Source organism: Alligator sinensis, unplaced genomic scaffold (assembly GCF_000455745.1).
Source record: "Alligator sinensis unplaced genomic scaffold, ASM45574v1 scaffold861_1, whole genome shotgun sequence".
Lineage (NCBI taxonomy): Eukaryota > Metazoa > Chordata > Crocodylia > Alligatoridae > Alligator > Alligator sinensis.
The window spans coordinates 152,773-177,683 of record NW_005842153.1 but is presented as its reverse complement, the minus strand read 5'-3'; the positions used below and the strand labels follow the sequence as shown (position 1 = coordinate 177,683).

General features: G+C 41.0%; 1 protein-coding gene across 1 annotated transcript; it reads right to left on the bottom strand.

The window, feature by feature from the left end:
- Positions 1-311: 311 nt before the first annotated feature.
- Positions 312-22,726, bottom strand: RRH (retinal pigment epithelium-derived rhodopsin homolog). Its single transcript, XM_006025550.2, has 7 exons — positions 22,597-22,726; positions 15,833-16,023; positions 13,628-13,727; positions 12,731-12,884; positions 12,197-12,365; positions 8,116-8,294; positions 312-414 (listed from the first exon to the last, which is right to left on the bottom strand). Exons 1-7 carry the CDS (start codon positions 22,724-22,726, stop codon positions 312-314), a joined length of 1,026 nt encoding a protein of 341 aa, XP_006025612.2.
- Between the last annotated feature and the right edge of the window lie 2,185 nt (positions 22,727-24,911).

The window sequence follows — 24,911 nt, the reverse complement described above, 5'->3', positions numbered from 1 at the left end:
TTGGGGACAGCAAGTTGTGGCAGGCAAGACTGGGCGAACTTCCCTACTTAGACAGGCAGGCGGGCCAAGGTTGAGACCCAGCCCCGAGATGGCTCCCTGTCACAGGAACATATGTCAGGCCAACTGGCTTAGTCTTCAATACTAAAGTCCAGCCTTTTAAAAAAAAATAAACACGACAGAGAAAAACAGCTGGTATAATAGGGTGGATTATTATTTCATAGCCAATTCCATGGCCAAGATTTGACTTCTTTCCACTTACTATACAAAACAAACTGTGTGGCTAAATTCTATAGCAGTGCTTTCCAGCAGTATTATCTTAATGGACTTTGAGACACATTCATTGGCAAGGAGTTGTTAATAGTTATCTCCTGCTGAGCCTGGCATCGCACCATTGCCAAGATTGATCTCCGGAACCTAGAATGAGGGTGAGAGGAGGCAAAAATTCAAGTCACTGGATAGACAGTAAAAGAAGCAAATGCAGAGGAAAATTTAGGCCAATTGATTGAAATAACTGTGCTAAGATAATACCACTTTCCATTTTAATGTAGTAATTAAATTAAAAAGCCATGCCTTTGGAATTCAGTGAGTCTTGACTCTCTTCTTATCCCAGCATAAATCAGTACATCATTCTGAAATCATCAGAAGGGGAAGGCTCCTGCCCACTGAGTTTTGTTAAAATTACCTCACACCCCACTCTTTTCTTGGACAAACTCATTTTTCATTGACCTGCCTCAGGAATTCAGATCCCTAAACCAGGACATATTAAATATCCCATTTTATTCTATGCTTTAGGGTTGTTGGTTATAGCCATGTTGGTCTAAGGACATAGGCAGACAAGGTTCTTTGGGTAGATGTGGTATCTTTTATTAGACCAACTAAATAGTTGGAAAAAATGTTCTTTGCAAGTTTTTGGGCACAAACACCCTTCTTCAGGCATATAGAAAGTCTGCTGGTGACTTGTGTGCCCTCCTGGGTAGAATACAAGCCAAAATGCAAAATTCAGGTCTGTAAAAATGCAAATGTGTGGCAGTGAGGATCGGAGGGGTGGAAGACAATAGGTGTGAGACAGGTGGACAGAAGGAAAGGGGAAATGTTAAACTGGTGATAGAAGGATGTAGCTGGTAAAATGCAGACAGGTTACCTGGGGTTATCAGATGGCAGGAAGATATTGAATTTTGCCATTTGAAATGGAAACTTCACAATATGCAGAAGAAAGAAGCCATACTCAACAGCAACATATATTTTCTAAGCCTATGCTGGCACAACATCATTCCTACAACATCACAACATCATTCCCAGAGGACTGAACATCTACAGTCCTCTGACTTCTACACACAACTCTAAATATGCTTCACAACTATGCAGGAGAACATCTGAAAAACTTAGAAGTCATGTCTTTCACATAACCTACTCCAAAAGAAATCAACTCAGGAAGGAAATCAACACATCCTACAACAACTTAAAAGAGATAAATCCAGATATCTTCCCAAACATTACACAACATATACAAAAAGACTACCAAAGATGTTTTACAACATCCATCCAAAATAAAAAGAAGAAATGGAACCACGGGAACAACTTTTCCATCCATTAAACAACCATCAGAGAAACACCACCAATACCATACAACATTCCAAGCTCATACCTGATGAATCTGAAGGAACAAGTCAACCCTCAAATATTATCAATTTCTCCATGCACACTTACCAAAGCTGAAAAAAAATCTGTCCTCTCTAAACGTCTTAAGTTTTGTCTGGAAAAATACCCTAATAATATAGTACAATGTGAAGAACTAGAAGATTTTTTCCAAAGCCTCTGTCTCAAGGAATATTTCCACAACCAAAAGAAATCCACTTGCAACAACACTTCATCCTGTGACAACATCAAGGAAAATTTTAACACCAAAAATTTAAAAAAACCATCAAATCGGACACCTCACAGTGGTCAAAATTCAAACCTCAACTGCTATATTGACTGCTTCAGGGAAAGAATGAACAATTAAATTATCAACAACAAACACCACCACAACAACCTCTCCTTCTCAGAGAGAAGGGTCATAGAATCTCTAAAATCCAACTGCCAAATAGTAATAAAACTAGCAGATAAAGGAGGAGATATAGTTATCCTTAACCATGAAGACTACATCAAAGAAGCCAAAAGACAACTCTCTGACACCACCTACTATGAAAAACTAGAGGAAGATCCAACTCCCCTGTTCACCTTAAAACTCAAAACCACCATCAACATTTCCATCTGAGCTACAAGAAAAACTACAAAACTTGATCCCCCCACTACCCAATCCAGGGACTTTTTACATGCTCCCTAAAATCCACAAACAAGGAAATTCAGGCAGACCTATCATATCAAACCATGGATATGAGGAAATATCAGGTTTCATCGAATCCATCCTAAAACCTCTTGTCGCCCAAAGACCGAGTTTTGTCCAAGACACAACAGACTTTCTATGAAAACTTAAAAACATAGATCACCTTCCCTGCTACACCGTCCTAGCCACCAGGGGTGTTACCAGCTTATATAACAACATCCCACATGAGGATGGCATGCAATCCTGCCTTAGATATCTACAAGAGCAAGATTACAACTCAGAGTACAGACCTAAAGATATTAGTTAACTTATACACTTCATCCTCACACACAACAACCTCAGTTCCATAACTTCCTCCAGACCAAGAGGAAGTGCTAGGCTTCAGAAAGGCTAACTTCAATGAGCTCAGGAGATTAGTAAGTAAGGCACTGAAGGACAAGAGCACTGATGAGATGGGAGTCCAGGAAGAGTGGTTGTTCCTCAAGGGAACAATCCTTCAGGCACAGAAGGGGACAATCTCACTTTACATAAAAGGGGCAAAAGGGCCAAGAAACCCTCTTGGCTGAACAGGGAAATCCAGGAAAGCCTAGGGATGAAAAAAGAGGCTTTCAGACTGTGGAAGGAGGTTATAGCCACCAAGGAGGAGTATATTTACTTGGCTCACACTTGCAGGGAGTCATTTAGAAAGGCCAAAGCAGCAATAGAACTCAGGCTGGCAACAAAAAATAAAATCAACAAAAAGTCCTTCTTAAGGTATATAATATAGGGAGCAAAAAGAAGGCATATGTTAACATAGGACTCCTACAGGACAGACTAGGGCAATTGGTGACAAATAAAGGGGACAAAGCTGAGCTCTTCAATGAGTTTGTTTACTTCTGTATTCCTGAACATGGATCAAGACAAATCTTCCAAATGGACTACAGGCAGGCACAGGAAGGACTCCAACCCACCAAGAGTTAGCACTGACCTAGTAAAGGGACACTTGAAGGCGCTGGATGTGTTTAAGTCAGCAGGCCCAAATGATCTTCATCCAAGGGTGCTAAAGGAATTGGCCAGTGTAATAGCAGAACCATTGGCATGACTGTTTAAACACTTGTGGTGCTCAGGACAAGTCTCAGAGGACTGGAAAAGGGCCAATGTGGTCCCTATTTTCAAGAACGGGAGGAAGGAGGATCTGAATAACTGTAGGCCGGTTAGTCTCACCTATATCCTTGGGGAAAACCTCTGAAAAAATGATTAAGGATTACATTTGTGGGAGTCCAGCAGGAAAAATAATGCTGAAGGGCAACCAGCATGGATTCATAGTAGGTAGATCCTGCCTAACTAATCTTGTTTCTTTTTACAACCAGGTCACAAAATGTTTAGATGCAGGAGTTGAGGTTCATGTCATTTACTTGGATATTAAAAAGGCTTTAATAAGGTGACTCATCCCATTCTTATAAATAAACTAAGCGATTGTGATGTAGATGATTACCTGGTCAGGTGGGTGGCAAATTGGTGTAAGGGATGCACCCAGAGAGTGGTGGTGGACAGGTCAATATTGACCTGGAAAGATATGGGCAGTGGGGCCCCCCAAGGTTCAGTCCTTGGACCACTGCTACTCAATATCTTCATCAGTGACCTGGATGAGGGCATGGAAAGCACTCTGTCCAAATTTGCAGATGACACCAAACTATGAGGCAAAGTAAACAGGTTGGAAAAGTGGACAGAACAGAATAGGCTGCAGTTTAACAAAGATAAGTGCAAAGTGCTGCATCTAGAGAGAAGGAATCTCCAACACACTTACAGATTGGGAGGTGACTTCCTAAGCAGCACAGCAGGAGAAAGGGATCTCGGACTCATAGTCAACTCCAAGATGAACATACATCGTCAATGTGACAAAGTGATTAGTAAAGCTAACTGCACTCCATCATGCATTAGCAGGTGCATCATGAACAGGTCTAGGGAGATGATATTTCCCCTCTATGCAGCATTGGTAAGGCCACAGCTGGAATACTGTGTTCAGTTTTGGGTGCTGCACTTCAAGAGGGATGTGGAAAGCCTTGAGAGGGTCCAGAGGAGATCTACTCAGATGTTTAGGGGTCTGCTGGCAAGGTCCTATAAGGAGAGATTGAGGGACCTGGATCTCTTCAGCCTCCGCAAGAGAAGGCTGAGAGGGAATCTAGTGGCCATCTACAAATTCATCAGTGGGGACAGCAAGGAATAGGACATATTCTGTTTACCAGGGCACCCCTTGGAGTTGCTAGAAACAATGGCCACAAACTGACAGAGAGCAGATTTAGATTAGACATCAGGAAGAACTTCTTTACAATAAGGGTTACCAGAAGCTGGAAAGGGCTTCCAAGGGAAGTGGTACTCTCCCCTACCTTGGAGGTCTTTAAAAGGAGACTGGACAAACACCTGGCTGGGGTCACCTGACCCCAGCGCTCTTTCCTGCCCAGGGCAGGGGGTCGGACTTGATGATCTACTAAGGTCCCTTTTGACCCTAAACATCTATGAAATCTATGACCATGGGCACAGCTATGGGCACCAAATGACCACACAATATGCCAATCTTTTTATGACCCACCAGGAAGAAGAATTCCTCAAGAACTGCACCATCAAAACCATGCTATAACTAAGATATATAGATAATTTCTTCATCATTTGGACCAAAAACCTGCAGTCTCTGATTGATTTCCATCACAAATTCATTAACCATCACCCCTCCATCAGACTCTCTCTTGAATACTTCAGCACCGACATTTCCTTTTTAGACACTATGACCAATATCCAGAATGGTAAAATACAAACCACCATATATAAGAAATCCACAGACCAACATACATATCCACACCGAACCAGCAATAACCCTAAACACACCAAGAAAGCTGTAATATACACCCAAGCCCTCTGATACCACCAAATTTACACTGAGAAGAATACCCATGACCGTCACCTTGCTAATCTCAAAAGGGCTTTTGCCCAACAAGGACACTTTTCCAGAGATATAGATTGTACTGTCGAAAGAGTCACTCAGATACCACATGAAGAACTGCTGCAGAACAAAAAGAAACTCCCCACAAATCACACACCACTAGTTATGACATACCATCCTTCCCTGGACCCTATACAGAAAATCCTCAAACAACTGTAATTCATACAAGAAGAAGACCCAATTCTTAAAGAGATCTTTCCAGAACCACCCATCCTAGCCTTTAAACAAGCACCAAACGTTGCCAACCTCATCACCAGAAGCAAACTTCCTATGGCCCAAAGCACACTGAATGGATCCAGACCATGCTGGGACAAAAAATGTAAAACCTGCCAACACCTCTTCACCACCCCCACAATAACTACACCTCAGAACAGAACCATCACCATTCCTGGATCTTACACCATTTCTGGAACTTATACCTCCAGAAATGTAATATATCTCAACCAGCGCACTAAATGCTCTGATGGAAAATATGTAGGAGAAACCAAACAACAACTGCATACCAGAATGAACACACACCAAAAATCTATCAGACAAAAATACCAAATTATCTGTAGGTGCATACTTCTCATAAGACAACCACTCTCTCTCCAATCTCTCTGTTCCAGTCCTCAAAGGGAATTTAGAAAACACTAGGGCTGTGCGAAATTTCGCCAACTGTTTCGTTTCAATGCTATTTCAACTTGTTTTGAGTTTTGAAGCTAAAGCTGGGCTTGCCTGCAGGGAAACAGGAAGTAAGGAGAGGGAGGGGGAAGAGGGGGGAAGGACTGCTCTGATACTGACTGTGACAGTTTGGCTGCCTGAGATGCTGCTGATTCTACTGTGCTGCTTACTAAGTTATTACCTGTTGTCATTTAAAGTGGCAGACTGGACTGAGGCTGTAGGGGAGGAGGAGACCTCATTGGGGCACACTACTGTGTCATGTAGAGGCCCCAGCATCAGTGAAGGCACGCCTTAGCACACACACACAAACACAGTCACACACGTCACGAGTTTTGCTTGTCAGCAGCTTAAGATGCAGTTTCCCACAAGCCCCTGCACCTATCTCCTTGAAACCTGGCAGACTTAATGGCCTCAGAAGGGGCTACCATACTTGCTTTTTTTACCCTGTTGTGCCTTAACAATACACACATGACATGAGTTTTGCTTTCAAGAATTTGAGGTGCAATTTCCCAGAAATCCCTGTGCCTATTTCCTTGAAACTTGGCAGATTTCATGCCCTCAGAAGGATCTACCATCTCTGCTATTTTCATCCAAATCTGCCAAAAAATGACAAAGTTATAGGCAGTTTCATGCTTTCCCATTATAGCCTATGGGTGAAACAGCGAAACAGTTTTGACCAAACGAAATGGAACAGTGCTTTCAAAACAAAATGAAACTTGAAACAAAATGCTGTCCAGTCGAAACAGCAAAACAGAAGTTAAAACTAAATGGTGCTGTTTCGCACAGCCCTACAAAACATCTTTTGTAGATGAGCCTATGAACTTCACTTCATAAATCTACTGAATACAAAAAAAACATGGACTAAATATAGACAATGGATTTATAGCACATTATAACCTGCCTGCCCTCTGATAACCCCAAGTAACCTGTCTATATTTTACCAACAACAGTCTTCTATCACAAAAGAACCTTGTCTGCCATTTTATTCCCTGCTTTCCTCTGCCGCCTCCCCTCTCCTCCTTTCCACCAGTAGCTAACCATCTTATCTTAGTACAGATCCAAACCCAGAGGATGGGAGAAGTGTCAAACTCCATCATCATCTACTGAGCCCTCTTCTGTCTGGGTATCTCAAGACCTGCTGGCAATTTATGGGTAGGGAATAAAAAGGTACCTTTCTTTACAACATTTGTATTTCTAACTTACAGGCCCTGAATGTGTTCATGAGCCTTAGGTATTTACCCAAATCATCATCCTTAGGCAATAAAATACTCATACTCAAGCAATGGTAGCAGTAGAAACAGTTGTTCCATACTACAATTCTCAAGCCGTGGTAGAAAGAGGAGGTAGCTGTGACTTGTCGGTATGCATTAATTAAGATTCTCAAGCCTCCCTACCAATCCAGATTGCAAATCCCAAATCAACCAAAGATACCCCTGAGACTTATGGGCTATACATTTTTGCCACTTTTATTAAATGTAAACAGTTCTATATTCTGATGGGACTAAAATTCCAGCCCAAATCTATCTTAGTAGAAGACATGATTTAAAAGTGTTTATAAAATGACAGTGCTGCTCCAGTTTGAAAAAAATCACTGAAATGTCTCTCTATTTCAAGCACACAATGGTGTGCTTCAACTCCCTTCTTTTTAAAGAAGGACATCTACCCATCCAAGATAAGGCAGCAGTAGTTTATCTTTGTAAAAATATTTTCTTCTGGAATCATACAGCTGGAAAGGATTTCAAGGGTCATCTAGTCTAATTCTTTCACAGGTGGGGGGAGAAGGGGCTGCTGTATCATACCATCCTCGAACGGTGGCATATATAGCCACCTTTTAAAACTTACAGTGAAGGTGATTCTGTCATTTCTCAGGGCAGTTTGTACTAGTACCTAGCTGCTCTGACATTTCAGAAGTTTTTCCTGAGGTTTAACCTGAGCCTGCCTTCCTGTAGTTTGACCCATCGTTTTAAAAAAGAAGGAATGCTAGGTGCAGCGACAGAACCTTGCATACCCACCTCTCAGATAAACAACAAAAACCCAGAGAGCCTATAGGCTCCCATATTCTGACTTACATTAGATTTTTATGCACAGCTATAATGTACAATAATTATAAGGCAAATGCAGCATTTCAATTAAAAAAGAGAACACTTACCTTTTGTTTGCAATGACATAAATACAGGGATTATAGAATGTTGAGGACTTTGCAAACAGAGGTGCTATGATGGCCATCACAGGGGAAATTTTCTTTGGGTCTCCAAAGGAAGACCATAAGCATACAATGGAATATGGAGACCAAGCCACCAAAAACATTATGATCATCACAACAGACATCTGTGAAATAAAAGAAGACATTTCATAAGCCTAAATATTCATACCTATTATACACACACATAGATCTATAAAGAGCAAAATGAAGACCCCATCACTTCAGTACATCCACACCTTAAAATGCAACTACTCTAAGATATATGCAATATATTTAAAAAACAAGCAAACAAAGCAGCCCTAACTTTAAAGGGATGAACTGAGTCTCTCTGTCTTGTGAAGAACTTAAGAGTTACATGCTGCTAAACATTGTGATGTATCAACACTTCTCATACTTCTCACAGTGACAAGCAGAACTGCCAATTTCATTGGTGTTTGACAAAGAGAAAAAAAATATTTCAAGCTTGACTGCACACCAGTGGCAGGACCACTGACATCAAATTATAATCCCTTACATTGCTTTAGCTGGAAAGCAGAGCAGTGTGGCAAGTTATAGACTAGCTCATTCCACAAGGCATTGCTTTAGCTGTATAATATAACATATATTTGAACACTTCTGATTCCATCCAGCAGAGGATGGCTGTCTGTATCCAGGAAAAAATAAATTAAATACTTGAAAATATCATCTCATACAAGGAATGTATGAACTTGAACATGGAACATAGTACTGTAGCTACTACTTAGCTGACTTCATTGCTAATGCTTAAAGAGAAACCATCCTGAATTATTTTTCTTAATCTTAACCTGCTAAAGAAAATGACTACAACAATACATTATATCATTAGAAAAAGAATGGCAAAGTTTGTAAACTTTGTCTTGAAATGCTAATAGAGATTGTGGGTGCAGGAGTAAAACAGGGAGCTTGTCTTGAACTAGATAGAATGAGAAAACTCTCAAATCTCCCATGCTGTTTCTATCACCACTAAATTATACCTTTGCACTTAAAGCAGTTGTAGTACTAATCTTCGGGGTGTGTGAACAGCTGTGTTTTGATTCGGTTTCAGATTCAGCCATTTCAGAAGACAGTGATTCATTTTGGTGTTTTGAATCACTGTCCTGTTTCGTTTCTACCGAATCTCCTCCGAATCTGTTTTGAACGGGCTGAAAAGGAAGCTCTGCACAGCTCTACCTAGCAAGGCAGGGCTTGAGGCCAGGGGCTGCAGGGCCCCAGCAGGGAGCAGGAAGGGGCTGTGGGTGGCTCGCCCACAGGGGGCAAGGGCAAAGGCCACTGCCCTCCAGGCAGACAAGGAGGTGCAGATCTCTGATCCCGTCACGCCAGGTCGCAGGGCAGGGAAGCAGTGCAGAGCAGTGAGAAAGCCTGCTGGTTCCTGCTGCGCGACTCAGCTCCTCAGGGAGCAGAGATCTGCGCTGGGGGTCTCCTCACCACCTCTGCCCACCCTGTGCCCCACCCATGAGGTGGGGCAGTGCGGGGCGGGCAGTGGTGGTAAGGAGACCCCAGCATGGATCTCTGCTCTCTGCGGAGCCAGCTCACGTGGCAGGGATTCCCCAGCCCCCAGTTTGGTTCCCCCACCCCCAGTTTGATTCCCCAGCTCTCTGATCATTCCCCCAGTTCTTTCTGGGGGGCATGGGCCCCCAGATCTGTGCGCTGGGTTTCAGCAGGCCAGCTGGGGTCAGAGGCCAGAGGCAGCACCACAGTCTTCTCGGCACGGGCTGCACTGAACAGCTACCGCTGGCCCCAGCCTGCAGAGGCAGCCTGCTGAAACCCCATGCACAGATTAGGAGCCTGCACCCTGCAGGAAGAGCTAGGGAACTGATCAGAAAGCTAAGGAGTCGAACCGAGAGCTAGATGTCAATATCAGAGGAGTCTTTCCCCTCCTTCTTCTTATTTTTATTTCCATGCAAGCCCAGCTCCGAAACTCTGAAATTCTCCAAAACATTTCCAAAATGTTTCAGAGCCTTCCAATTCATTTCAGAGCTGTTATGGAGCCTTCTGTTTCGAATCAGGTTCGGTGTTTCGGCTGCCGAAATGGCCCAAAACACCTCCAAAACAAAACAGCTGCTGAAATTTTGCACAGCCCTAACTAATCTGTCTGTAAACTGTTAGATATTTATAACAAAGAATGTCAATTTCCTGGCAGGGTCCAGTATTTCATCATAACTTATGTTTGCAAATGTTTCGGGGGAAGAGCCAAGCTCCCCATTCAATTTTTGAAATACAAAGACGGAGAACTTTATGGAAGCTTGATTAAAGGGATATGAAGCTCTTCATATCTAGAGCACCAGTTCAGATCTGAAGTGGTTGCTGTGAACCCATCCAAAAAACTAAGGAGTTTACAGGCTTGGAAACTAACCTCTTCTCCCTTAGGTTAGGGGCAGACATTACACATAAACCAATTTAAGTGATCAGAAACTGGTTTAAACCTGTAACAGAACATAAGTTCAGTGCACATAAACTAGTTTCAAAATGGCTGAAACTGGTTTAAGATAAAGCTGGTTGAATGTAGTATCAGACTTAACTGATTTGGGTCAAAGAATCATGAACCAAAAAGATGACAAAGTCAGTAGAGAAATACAGAGCATCTGAGCAAGGGACTAACATAAGAGGGATGGGGGTGAGGAGGGGAATGCAACTAGGTTGCAGAAAATACAATGTTAGCCAACTAAGCCCAGGGTTGGGGGGGAGGGAGGGGAGGAAGTGGAGGGAGAGGTCAGACTTAACTGATTTGGGTGAAACCAGTTTATGCAATGTCTGTCCCAAACCCCTTTCTGGTTTAAGTTAAACCAGAGTCTCCCAGCATCCCAGATGCTTTACAGCCCTGGGTTGTGCTGTCTGTTCCAGAGAACAGAGCTGGCCCTGCCTCTCTGCTCTCTAGCCAGAGCTCTGGCAGAGATTGCAGGCACAGCAGGGTCTGCCTTGCTTCCCCCTGCCACAGCCCCCTGGCCCCTGTTGCTCAGTGTTCAAGCAGAGATCCCCCCACTCCCATCTCCCATAGCATGGACCCCAGCCCCATGGACCCTAGGCATGTAGTATGCTAGCTAATGCTGAGAGGTGTCTGTGTGTGTGTGTGCATCTCCAATTTCACTGGGACCGGTAGACAGAACGGTGTCTACTTAAGGCATGTTGGAGCTAATCAACAGGTCAGCTGGTAATGTTCCTCCATTCCTTCCTTGGAAAAAGCTGTTTAAGGAGAGCTTGAACTAATGAGAGAGGCTTTCATTGATGGGCTGATAAACACTGTGTTATCAGCCCCCTGCTGGCTCCCTTACCTGTCAGGTTTGCAGACAGTATGAAGAAGCAGGGAGAGGGAGATTGAAAAGCTCAGTATCATCAACAGATGCATGCACTGCACACCCCCTCTTTGCCTCAGAGTGGTAGCCGAGGGCTAGGGTCTAGCAACACTACCACCCCTTGCTCAGCAAGCGGGTAAAAAACTGGGATGATACAGACAGGGTAGGGGTTTACATCCTGCTGGGGCCTGGCCACGCCACCTGTCAGCTCAGCACTGTAGAAGGATAGGGAGGGCTGCTCTAGCACCCCAGCTTCTAGCCTGAGCCACTGCAAGCATGTGCCTACATTTCTTTAGTCCATACTGTAGAATCTCTGTGCAGTTGCAAACCAGTTCAACCTAGGCAGGTTAGACTAACCTGCAAAGATTGACTCAATTCAGGCTCAGGCTTTTTGAATGTCTATCCTTAGCCTTAAAGTTTGGCCGTGAGTTGCCACTACTGAGATACAATGCTGGACAGTGCAGAAAAGTGTATAATGTTCCTGGGCAATGGTAGAGTCAACTGTGTGGGAAAAAGTAGCATATTAAAAATTATTTTAGAAATAAAAATAAAGGGGGGTGGGATATAACATTGTCAATCCAGCATTTTTCAAGAACACTATGTTTATTCAAATAAAAAGGAAGAGGGGAGAGAGGATGGAAAGCTTCCTTTGTTAATATGATACAGTGTACGTTACAGAAAAACATATTTGAAAGGTAACATGGCCCAGATCACCATACCTTTGTTACATCTACTTGATCAGACCAATCTATATTGATACTCTCCAGGCAGTTACTGGCAGTGTATTGTTTCATTGTTCGAGAAACGTTGAAGTAGCAGTAAAACATGACTGAGAGAGGCACAACAAAATTTACAGTGATTACAGTCATGGTGTAAGAAACAAAGGACCTGTAAGACAAAATATTAATATAAAAAATTGCAACCATACAGCTGTGAAAAGTAATTGAAAACTACCTTGTTTTAGTGTAAGATTTATGTGGCAATCTGCAAAATGTTTTCAAAGGGTGAGGACAATTCCTTTGGCTTGTTTAGTTTTATTAGTGCCAATGACACCTACTTTTACAGTGCCTCACCTTTTCCAAAATAAATCCTTACAACTTTTTCTAATTATTATAGGTTACTTCAATCCTATTTCTAAGATGCCTGTGCCTTTTACTCATTCTTACTTTGGGGAGGAAATGCTTACTGAAGCGGGGATACAGATAAGTGGTATTTTATATATAAAAGTAAAAAAAAAGTTTTTAAAATCTTACGCATCATTTTTCCTCCAATTGATTGTGCAGGTGGCTCCAGTGGGGTCTGGAGCATAGCTAGACCAACCTACAATAGGCATTGAGGCCCAGAAAACTGCATTTACCCAAGCAGCAAGGATCAGCATGGTATAGGTGTGGGTAGTCATTCTTCTTCCTGTTACCAAGCACAGATATCTCTTTTAAACAACTATTATTTTGATTTTTCTGACATTTATCATGAACCCACAATGTGCCCAACCAATCTACATATGTTGAAAGCACTACTAATAACCATTAATAATTACTAAGTCCACACTAAGTAGAAAAGTTCTTCTGTGTCACAGATAAATACCATGTAAGCACCCCCAGAAACAGTGCTTGAGTGCTACTTAGTTCTGTCACCCTGCTCCCACGCAAAACTTATCAAGGGGAGGGCAGATGTTTCTGATCCCATGCAAAAGAAAATGTACACGAGGAATTAGAAACCATGATCTTAGACCTGTAATATAAAGGATCAGACAAACTACAGTACAGAAAACATGCACACATATACATTAGACATGTATGTCCATTGAGATATTGTCAGAAACCTGCTGCAAGCAGTCCTCGTTTGCTTTGGTAGCTATGAAGGCATGTAATTAATCAACAATCAAAGCTTCTAATGATTAGTCGTAGCACATCAAAATGCAGGTTTCAGACTGACTAAGGCAGAAGGCAACAGAAGACCCTGATTCTGCAACCTTTACTTAGTACCACAGAAGTCACTGGGACCTTTCACAAGGCTAATTACTGCAGGAAAATACCCAAAGTTTAGAAGCATTGGTAGGAATTGACCTAGGCACTCACACAAGGAACTATACAGATTCTTGAATATGCTAAAAGATGTCAACTGATAAATTATTTCCACAAGTACTGTACCTATATTAGGCCTGCAGATTGTCAGGTAGCGATCAATTGCAACAACAGTAAGCAAACCAATACTTGCCATTCCAAAGAAGATATTTAAGGCAGCATAGATCTGAAATTTAAGAAGATAACATACCCATTTGTATAAATGCTTCTAAAAGTTTCAGTCTAAATCAGAGTCTGTGTTAAGAATTCAGCTGAATACAGCATATGTTCTGTGACCAATTTGTTTAATGCATTATTAATAATTTAGAGTTGGTTAATTAAAATTAAAGATTTTAAGATAAATGGGGTTGTAATCAAAAGACTGAAAAAATAAGACTGTTTAATGTTAACACATGCATTTTTGAAATCCTGGGACGAAAGTTTTACAGAAAGGAAAAGATTTGTATTTTGTTTTAACTAACACTATTTGATAGATGTTAATAATTCACCAGCAACATTTTATTTTAACAACTGCAGAAATTGTAACAGAACCACAGGGCATTCTACTGTCTCAGATCACAGGACTTCTTTACCTTAGTTGTGCTTCAAATAATCCCTAAGACCACAAAAGTAAAGCACAGCTGAAGTTGTCAGATATGAATCCCAACTTCAGCACAAAAATATATGACAATATAGATCCAAACAAAGTGGACTCAGGTTGGCTGCTACAAAAGGTCTAAATTAGGTGTATGAAATTAACTTTTCAAATTTAATTTACTTAGGAGTGTGTCATTTCAGATCACATAGTAAGCATACTTAAAATGGGCCCAGGTCATGCAGTCCTGTTAGAGTTTTGCCTAAAAAAAAGATTTCAGGGTATGTATTTCATAGTACTGTTCTAAGCATCTCCTGGTCATCCTAACTCAAAAATCCTTTTTTTTTTTTAATCATATTTTGATCACTACTCACACAGTTAACAAACAAGCTTATGCGAAAAGTGAAAATTCAAAAACTCTGAAATAAGATACCTATTAGGGGTGTGCAAAACAGGCCACATTCAATTCGGATTCGGCCCAAATCAGGGGACAGTGATTCGATTAGTTGATTTGGATCACTGTCCCGATTCGATCTGGCCAAATCTGAATCTGAAGATTCAATGCTGATTCAGAGAATCAGTGATTCAGGCATAGACACCGCTTTAAATGTTTTTTCTACGTACCTTGAGGACCAGGCACCGCTTGTGAATGCTTAGATGGTGGGGCAGACGGAGCATCCCACAGAAGCACAGTGGGGCCCCCCCACATGCTCAGTGGTAGACCTGGAACTAGACTGGAAGTACTTCTGATCCACTTCTAGGTCCGCCATCAAGTGTGCTAAATGCACCCCCCCCCATGCCCTCCTGGCTTGGCAATCAGCTGCAGGGGGAGGGGGCGCACCACATGCTCCGCAGTGGATCCAGAAGTGGACCAGAACTGCTTCTGGTCCACTTCTGGGTCTGCCGCCGAGCACTCTGGGGACCCCCCACATTCCTGTGGGATGCTCCATCCGCCCCAGCATCATAGCATTCACGAGCCGCCTGGTACCTTGAGGTATGTAGAAAAAACATTTAAAGCTGCGTCTGAATCATCAAATCTCTCTGAATCTCTCCGAATTGATTCAGAGAGATTAAAGGGTCTCCTGATTCAATTCAGATTTGGGCTGAATCTCCACCCAATCGAGTCAGCGACCAAAGCTTCTCATAGCCCTAATGCCTATTTCTTTGAATTCTTTGCATGATTTTCCCATAACTGATGGGTTTGTGTGCCTCCATTTTACATACTCCAATAAATTCTCATAAAGAATCCTGAATTTCAGAAAACACTGAGCTCTCATACTGTGCAAAAAGGATCTTTTAAGGTACATCAGTATGATAACTGAGAAACCAAGGCACTCAAAATCATTAGACACTTTTGAAAAATCACAGGCACTTATTAATTCTATAATGGCAGGTTATAGGCTTTAGTTTTTTGGTGATATTTAAGAATTGCTTTTTTCACAAATACAAATGCATGCTTCAGTAATCATTCAAAAGTCAAAAAAAATATAAAAAATTGAGATTAGTCCAAACCAAGCCCAACATCCAATATCATTGAACTTTAAGGAAATTCAGATCCAGGTCAGAATCTATACTTTGCCACTCTAGCTCATCTCTGAAGAAAATTAAAACTCAAGAGAAAGGAATCTTTCATATACTCAGGTTCTAAATGCTTAACACTTTCTGCTCTCTGGTTTAATTACCACATTCTCAAATACCTGGCATCCTGTGTTTCCAAATTTCCAACTTCCATGCAGATCTGAAGCAGCAGACATGGGATAACCAATACCACTGACTCCAATGTCTGTAAAGGCTAAGTTAATAATAATTGCATTTGTGGCTGTCCGAAGCTCCTTGTATTTAACAAAGATGCTTAATACAACTATGTTACTGAGAATGCTTATCACTCCTGTGAAATAAAGAAAAATGAGAGCTTTATAAATTATATAAATATTGATTAAATATTAATTAATCAAATATAAACACTGAAGAATTATCTTAATAAAATGCCATTTTGAAAAGATTATATGCAACAGAAAGAAAAGAGCTTTCCTAATATAATGACTCAGCTCTGACTGAGCAAGGAACATAATTTTAAAGAGCCCTAAAGAACGTACTTTAGTATCTTGCTGAATCAGGGACTATACAAAGTCATCAAGTATGGCAACCATTTAGCATTCTCTTAAGATTTGATCTTAAGACCTCAGGTCTGCAGAACTACTCAAAGCAATACTGAGCACAATGTGTTGCTACTAATGAGCCAAAATAATGAAGTGCAATGAAGAGGAGCGCGGGCAGGCTAGCAGAAAAAAAATTGTTTGTTGAACAGCTGGATCTGATACTTTGGCACGAGGTCCAACAGTAGCTTCTATATGAAAAGCCCTTGTACAACCTCACTTCTTGCTCTCCACTAAGGACAGTTTCATTGTGCATTCAAACAAAACAATATTGCTGAGTGACAGAAATGTTCACTTTCTCCTGCTCTCCCCTATGAAAGAATACTTTTGTCTTCCTTTTCTCTGCCCAGTTTCCTGTACAGCACTAGCAGTCACTTTATTTGTACCTCTGTCAACATGAAGTATCTTTGCCCTGTGCTAGATAGTTTTCCATTCTTTGCATACTTCTTACAGAGCTGTTTGGAGTATACTGGTTCTTCAAAGCTGCAGCTAACCCAGGTTTGATCAGATTATATTCATAGAATCACAGAGAATTAGTGGTGGAAGGGACTGCAGGAGGTCATCTAGTCCAACCCCTTGCTCAAAGCAAGACTTCCCAAAAAATATCATCCCAGCCAAGGCTTTATCTAGCTGAGTCTTAAAAACGTCCAAGAATGGAGGTTAGCCTATTCCAGTGCTTACTACCCTCCTAATGTGAGAAGGTTTTTCCTAATATCTAACCTAAATTTCCCTTTTTAAGCTACAACTTGAGACCATTGCTCCTTGTTCTGTCATCTGCCACCACTGAGAACAGTCCAGCTCCATCCTCTTTGGAACTCCCCTTCAGGTAGTTGAAGGCTGCTGTTAAATCCCCCATCTGTCTTCTCCTCTCTTCACTAAATAAGTCCAGTTCACTTAGCCTTTCCTCAGAAGTCATGTGCCCCAGCCCCCAAACCATTTTAGTTGCCCTCTGCTGGACTCTCTCCAACTTGTCCACATCCTTTCTGTAGTGGGGGGCCCAAAACTGGACACAGTGCTCCAGATGTGGCCTCACCAGTGCCAAATAGAGGGGAAGAATCCCTTTCCTTGATCTGCTGGTAACACTCCTACTAATGCAGCCCAATATGCCATTAGCCCTCTTCACAACAAGGACATACTATTGGCTCATATTCAGCTTATTGTCTACTGTAACCCCTGGGTCTACTACTCCCCTCACCCCCCCAGCTTGGAGTAATTTGCAAACTTGCTGAGAGTGCACTCCATCCTATCTTCCAGGTTGCTGATGAAGATATTGAACAAAAACAGCCCCAGGACTGACCCTTGGGGCACTCCACTTGATACCAGCTGTCAACTAGACATAGAGCCATTGATTACTACCCTTTGAGCCCAATGATCCAGTCAGTTTTCTATCCACCCTATGGTCCCCCCTCATTCAATAGCAACTCTCCATTGTACCAGGATTGATGAACTGATGAAACATAGGTTTGGTCAGCAAATGATGGAATCCATGTCCACAAAGAAACATCAAAAGATCCAGTAATTTCAAAACAGCTTTCCCCATATTAAACAGAATTCATAAGCTGTACAGAGATTCCCCAAATAATCATATTCAATAACCAACTGGGCAGAGTCCAGGGCTAAATTAATAAACATTTTTGTGGGAGTCTCCTAAACACCTTGAGATCTTGAGTAAGTTGCAACTCATACTGAAACCATGACCTGATCACAGCTAAAGGACACTGAATTTGTGCCTGTGGAAATGTGGGAAAAGTTTACAATTCCTCAGTTTCTCAATTAAAGTGTAAAAGAAGAAAAAGAAAAGAAATAGTGAGGGGAAAAAACACCCAAACTTTCTAGTCATCAAAGCCAGGGTAGTTTCATAATAAGCATGAGTGAATGACTGTATATTGTGCCTTGATACAGCTAGCAATTCTGAAACAATAGCTTCAACAGAGTTTTAAAACTTAATGAGGTCTTAACTTTGAGTATTAATTACGAACAAGCAAAGTGCTTTTGCATACACAAACTGGGTCATAAAATAGGATGGAGTGAAGACTGAATGTTATGCTATTCACACTGTGAAATGCCTTCTCTGACTTGGGGAAAGAAATGAGATCCCACCTTTGGTTGTTTCTAACTCTTCAGGACCCCAGAACTAGCATAATCATGACCCCTTTATATTCCCAAGTACCTCATTTATTTCTGGACCCACAAGAGCAAAGAACTTCCCTGAAACTTTCTCTGCTGCTCCCTCCTGGATCCAACACTGAATGGGATTCATGATCTTTTGTGGCCTCCATGAGCCTTAGCAGATACTGCTTAACATTTGCAGGCCCTGCCTGGAGAAAGTGTAATGCTAATTTATAATTTAGTGATACTCCCTTACGTAGAAGACTACAGAGGTTGGAAATTAGGAGGTGTTTCCTGAGTCAGATTCATTAGCATGAGACAAATAGTCTATGGAGGTTGCCTGCTACTCCCCAATTATAGTTTGCTGGTTAGTTCTTATTCATTTATTCCTGTGTTTATTGAACCCACTGATCACTACAGAAATAAGCAATATTTACATTTTTAAACATTTTATATTGCTCTGCCATCTCTGCCCATGTTTCCAGGGGGATTGCATGGGGTTTAGAGCAAAGTCCAGCCCAGGAAACAGCCTCACACCAAAAGTGTCAGCACAACTATAAAAACTAAGGCAGGGCACATTTCAAGGGGCGGGACTACTGTTATGGCCCTCAACAGCTCACCAAAACTTGATTAAGCGGCCCTCCAGCCGAAATTATTGCCCACCCCTGATATAGATGCTGCCACTTTGGTCTGCAAGGAATCTTGGGATATTACAGTTAAATTCTGTGATATTTGCCAAGGTCAGGATACCAAGACCTTTTATAAATTTTAATCAAGACTGCCAGAAAAGCTGCTAATACTTATTTGCTTAATGGTAGAGGGAAGAAAACTAAATACAGTTTTTATTTAGCAATAGGCATTAAGAAAATACAATAGAACCCTATTATAATGAGCTGTAAAATACGAGTAACTTAAAAGATTGTAAACTCTATTATGATGTTTTAAATATGAAACATCCAATTTGTTAGTGACACTCCACTGTAATAATAGTAATAATAATAATAAAAATAGTAATGTGTGATATAACAACAACATATTATTACTATTACTACTCTGGCATTATTATTATTGTTAATATGATGATGATGATGATGACGATGATGATTTAGCACTATAGAACTCAGAGGCCCTTGGCTGCCTTCACTATCGTCATCCATTCCTTTCTGTTGTGTACCTTTGTCCTCCAGTAGGCCACTTTTAATTTCTGTAAGTCTGACACTATATCATCTACCTATTGTCATCTTGATCATCCAGACAGCCTTCTCTCCTCTAACACCCTGAGAAGTACTTTGTTGGTGCCAATTACTTCCATTCTTTCAGTGTGGTCCAGACACTGTAGCCATCATACTCTGATTTCCTATGTCAGGATTGGGTCTCTGTGCAACTGATATAGCTCATTATTGGTTTTATGTGCCATTCTTGTCTTATAAGATCAGAATGTGCCCCAAAGATTTTCTGTAAAATCTTTCTTTCAAAATAATCTAGTAATATCTCATTTCTTTGGGAGAGAACCCAAGTTTAACTGTCATAGGTTGTACATGGCCTGACTATGGGTGCCAGTACACACCATGGGGTTTATCTTCATTAAATTAAATAGGTTTATAAAATTTTAACTTGTTTATTTTGGAGCATCGCATCAGTGTTTGCATGCACTAGGTTTTCAAACGAATTAGGCCCACTCCCCGGCCAGCAGCGCAGGAAAGCGGGATGGTCCAGTGCTTCCCCCCAGCTCAGATCCCCCCACCCCATGCCCTGCCACACAGCTGTCAAAGTAGGAAGCCAGCAAACCACACACACACAAAAAAGCAAAAGCAATTCAAAAGGAAAAGCATTTTGAAGGGGTGAACTACAAAAAAAATCACCTTCTGGTGGAAAAAGAGGATCATTATAGGTCTTTGAATGCCTTTGTGTTTGCACACAATGAATGCATGAATGCAATGCTTTAATTTGTGGCAAGCCAAACCAAACTACGCCTGAGGAGTTTTACTTTAATGCACCAGAAAGACTTTTAAAGCATCCAGAAAACCCACTCATGCAAACATTCACAACGTTGCAGCACAAGAAATGGCAAAAAATGTGTTGTGTACAAAGGCCCTATGGTTTTAGAAACTTGAAGCTTAGTTTTCCTTGGGATGAGCTGGGATGACAGGAGCTTGTACAATGCAAAGTAAACTCTATTTACTGCTTCCATTTTTCCTTTAATTTTTTCCTTTATATTGTCAACCTGTGTTCTGACAGAGTCTAAACACAAAGTAGGTCACTTGCTTAAAATGTGTTGTGTATTGTTAGGTGAGGTCCCTGATATACTGCCATCCTATTTACCAGCAGATACCATGTTTTATCCACATTCCCTTATAATCCTATTTTCTCCACTTCCAAGAAAGTTATTCTAATCACAAAAGACTTTATGTTAAGATGTTTCAAAAACTTTTCACCCTCATTTCTACTTTTTGGGGTATCTCAGATTTCCAATAAAATTAAAAATTAAAACAAAACATTTACCACAGTATTAGCCACGCTACATAGTTCATGTTTGTGGATAATGAAGTCGCAGATAATTGATCGCTTAATGGTGACCACAATATCTGCATTTCATTTTTTATCATCGCCTTTATCTGCTTATTAATATAATTAGATTAAAGTGTCAATTATTTGGTGGCAAACCAAATAATATGACCAACATCCTCAATATGTGAACACACACAAATTTACTTTTATAAAGGGGGGTTAGAAATGTGTTGACACTAAAAATCTGTCCATTCCCAATTATGTAAAGACAAAGTAACTATATCATGTAAAAATATAGAAAAATATTTTTCCCCAGTCTCTTTCAGTTCTAGTTCTCAGATATTACTCCTAACAATAAAGTAAAACATTTTCAGACAGAAATATGCAGTTTAGAATGGTGGTGTTTCTTCAATTGAGAGACCAATACTGCAGATCTCTATTCTAACATGTGCATACAGCAAACCCACTTGCAGACCATGGCATGTGGTTTCTTGACTTGGTGTGGACGTGAACAAATGACCTATATTTTAGGGTTGCCAAAACTATCCAATTATCTATAAATGTTTTGCTAGTACTTACTATTAGAGTACATCTGATGTTTCAATAAACATCCACTATCTAGAAATACAATCAACTAGTCTATGAGTATTAACAGAACTACAAAAGAACTTGAAAAAGATTAGAGATGTTTGAACTTTCAGCATTATACAAAAAACCCACATCTACAGTCAATTAAATGTTGAGTAAATATTGACTTTTCTAGTCTCTATTGTAGGTACACTGTAACTTCAGATATATTAGCTGAAAATATTCAGCACTAAATACCACTAAAATTAGCTGAAAAAATGTACTTTAACCTTAAAATATTTTCTAGGAATAACTTACCCTAACTGGTTAAATTGTCAATTAAGTAGACAAAAAGGGGCATATTTTAAAGGCATTACTTTGTAGAATTAAAGCATTGTTTTTTTAAACAAGAGTTATAGCACTGAAATACACTTCATATTACTTTGTATTTGAAAAGGATGTCAGGCCATCCAGGTCTTGTACAAAGCCCATTGCAATCAACAGGATTACACTAACATTGGATCAATGTGTAATGGTTTTCCTAAAATGCATCATAATAAGTGAAACATACAGCTGAAACTAGAATCTGCTCTTCTGTCTAATTAATGACCAGTGCCTTCCCTCTCACTAGCAGTCCAAACCCTTTGCTTAAATCCCCCACACTGGAACTATACATATACTGTGGTGAGCATATCACCAGAGAGAAGCATCAAGATAGCTTCAAGCGTATCACTAAAAAACAAAAAAACAAAAAACCCACCAAGATGAGTCATCCCTGTCCTGTTTTTACCCCTTTTGCAAACTGGCAGAAATTAAATGGTCTCTCCTCTATAATGGCATGTGAGCAGAACACTTAAATAAGCAAACAAATAAATAAAATTCAGCCTTGAGATATATAGCCCTGAATTTTACAGGTTTCTACACATTTTACAGACTTGCTGTTGCTTACCTGTTTGAATTTAAGTAGAAAAACTAAAAGAGCAGAAAATAAATTTTAGGTCGAAAAATTACCGACAGACTCCACACCCACACACACAGAAAGAATTTTAGCAAAATGTTGATACAGAAGAAATACTCAAATTAAATTCCTATGTTAAAATATAACTTGCCAATATCCATACCTGCTGTTATTAAATAAGCGGCAACTATGTTGTGTTCAGTCTGTGTAAAAGCTGAATGAGCTTCATTTTCACTTTCTGAGGAATTGGCCGAATCATTCCAAAACATTTTAGGCAGAAAACTGGGGTACATTCTCCATGGTAATTCTTCAACCACACAAAGAGAGAGAGAGAGAGAGAAAGAGAGAGAGAGATAAACCACAAGACCCTTTCAAGCTAGTTCTATCACTATGAAACAGTCATTAAACAATTACCTTTACCAAAAAAACCCAAACAAACAGCGCTTTTCCCTATTGAGAGGGTCCTATTTCCTAACAGGATTTAATTGGGCTAAAGTGCAAAGGAGGGCACATTCCCAGCCTAGGCAAAGGAAAAGCTTGTTAGCTAAACAAAGACCCGCACAAAACCGTGTGCATTTCCAGCAAGATGCTTATGTTTCATAGTCTTATTGCTAACAAGATTAAGCATCACATGCCTCCAAATGTTTACTTCAAAATTCTTGCACAGTATGTTGGAAAATCCAGACAAGAATTGGCCAGTCAGTTGGTCTTCAGCCTTGCCTGGGATGAATTCTAATGATCAAGAGAAACACACAGTAGAGAATCTAACAAAAAAAAAAAAGCCAGGTACGCCTAAACTACAATCCACCCTTTCAAATCCTTAAGAATTCCTTCTTACAATAACTTTATAGGAGTCTGTTAGTTTGATTTAAATAATCCAGCTACGGTCTAAAATCAGGAACTCAGCTTCCAATTTTCTCAAAAGTGACAAGGGCTGTTGATGTTGGAACACTTCAAAAGTGACTGATTTTCAGAGCAAGCACTCTGTGCTTTATGACAGCTTGACTCCTTTAAGGTGGCTCAAGCTGGACAGTTAAAACTTGAGGTACCCATGCTTACTGCTTATTTCTTCAAAATCTTGGCCACTGTTAATATTTTTTTTTTGTTTTAACATTAAACATTAACATTTAAAATGTATAGCATAAGAGCACTTGGAGCAACCAAACTGAAGTCACTGTTCTGCTAGGGGCTGTACAAATATGCCCCAAAGGGCTTAATATGTAAGCAGTTTCACTCACTACAAAAAATGTTGGTTAAATGGGGCATTTACCACCACATTTCCCTCCTAAAAATAATTTGCCTTTGTTTTTGCGCAGCTGAACAAATACTATAGCAGATTCTGGATCACCAAGCTGTCAGCTTGTGTGCTGTAGAGCAAGGGGAGGTCACACATGGAGCTTGTGGATATGGCTCATCACTGGTGGCTGCAGTGGCAGCCTTAATCCCCTCTGGTTTGATGCTCACAGATCATCAGACCCATGGAAAACCTCACAGTCTGGAACTGGCCTGTGAAAAGGCCCACAGTCCAGTTCCAATCCATGGGGCCCAAGTTTGACACCCCTGCTCTGGAAACAAGAGATTCATTTTATTTACACTCATTTTATAACACACTTAAAAGACTACTTGTATGCTGAAATGGTATTTCTTTTAGAATTTTCACCATGGCCTTGGACACATGTACCACTCCAGCACTACTACGTTGATTGCCAACAACGACTAGTGCCCGAGCACTTTGTAGCACTACGAAAATTAAAATGCTATCACACAGTCACTGCAAAGGGATATTCTCCAGCTAGAAAGTGATCATAGTATCATAGAACCATAGTAGCTAGGGTCAGGAGGGACCTGAACAGATCATCTAGCCTGATCCCCTGCCACAGGCAGGAATGAAGGCTGGGTTCACAAGACCCCAGACAGGTGACTGTCCAACCTCCTCTTGAATATGCGAGGACCACCTCCCTGGGAAGTTGGTTCCAGATTTTGGCCACCCTAACTGTAAAATATTGCCTTTGATCTCCAACCTAAATTTATTCTCCATCAGCTTATGACCATTGTTCCTCGTCACCCCAGGTGGTGCTGGGGAGAAAAGAGCTCTGCCTATTTGCTGTTGATCCCCCCTGATGAGCTTGTAGGCAGCCATCAGGTCCCCCCTCAGCCTCCTCTTGCTGAGGCTGAACAGGTTCAGGTCCCTCAGTCTCTCCTCATAGGGCCTGTCCTGCTGCCCTCTCACCAAGTGGGTGGCCATCCTCTGAACCCTCTCCAGGCTGGCCACATCCCTTTTGAAGTGTGGTGCCCAGAACTGGACGCAGTACTCCAACTGCTGCCTGACCAAAGTCGCATAAAGGGGGAGTATCACCTCTCTGGACCAGCTTGAGATGCACCTTTGGATGCATGACAAGGTATGGCTGGCCTTGCTGGCTGCAGTCTGGCATTGGCGGCTCATGTTCATCTTGGAGTCAATAATGACTCCAAGATCCC

What these genes read in the sequence shown, in the direction of transcription:
- RRH (XM_006025550.2), bottom strand. Translation starts at nt 22,726, where the DNA reads ATGTACCCCAGTTTTCTGCCTAAAATGTTTTGGAATGATTCGGCCAAT. An exon ending in AATCTGCAGGCCTAATATAG is followed by an intron (nt 12,885 to 13,627) that starts GTACAGTACTTG and finishes GCTTGGTAACAG; the next exon opens with GAAGAAGAATGACTACCCAC. An exon ending in AATTGGAGGAAAAATGATGC is followed by an intron (nt 12,366 to 12,730) that starts GTAAGATTTTAA and finishes TTTGTCTTACAG; the next exon opens with GTCCTTTGTTTCTTACACCA.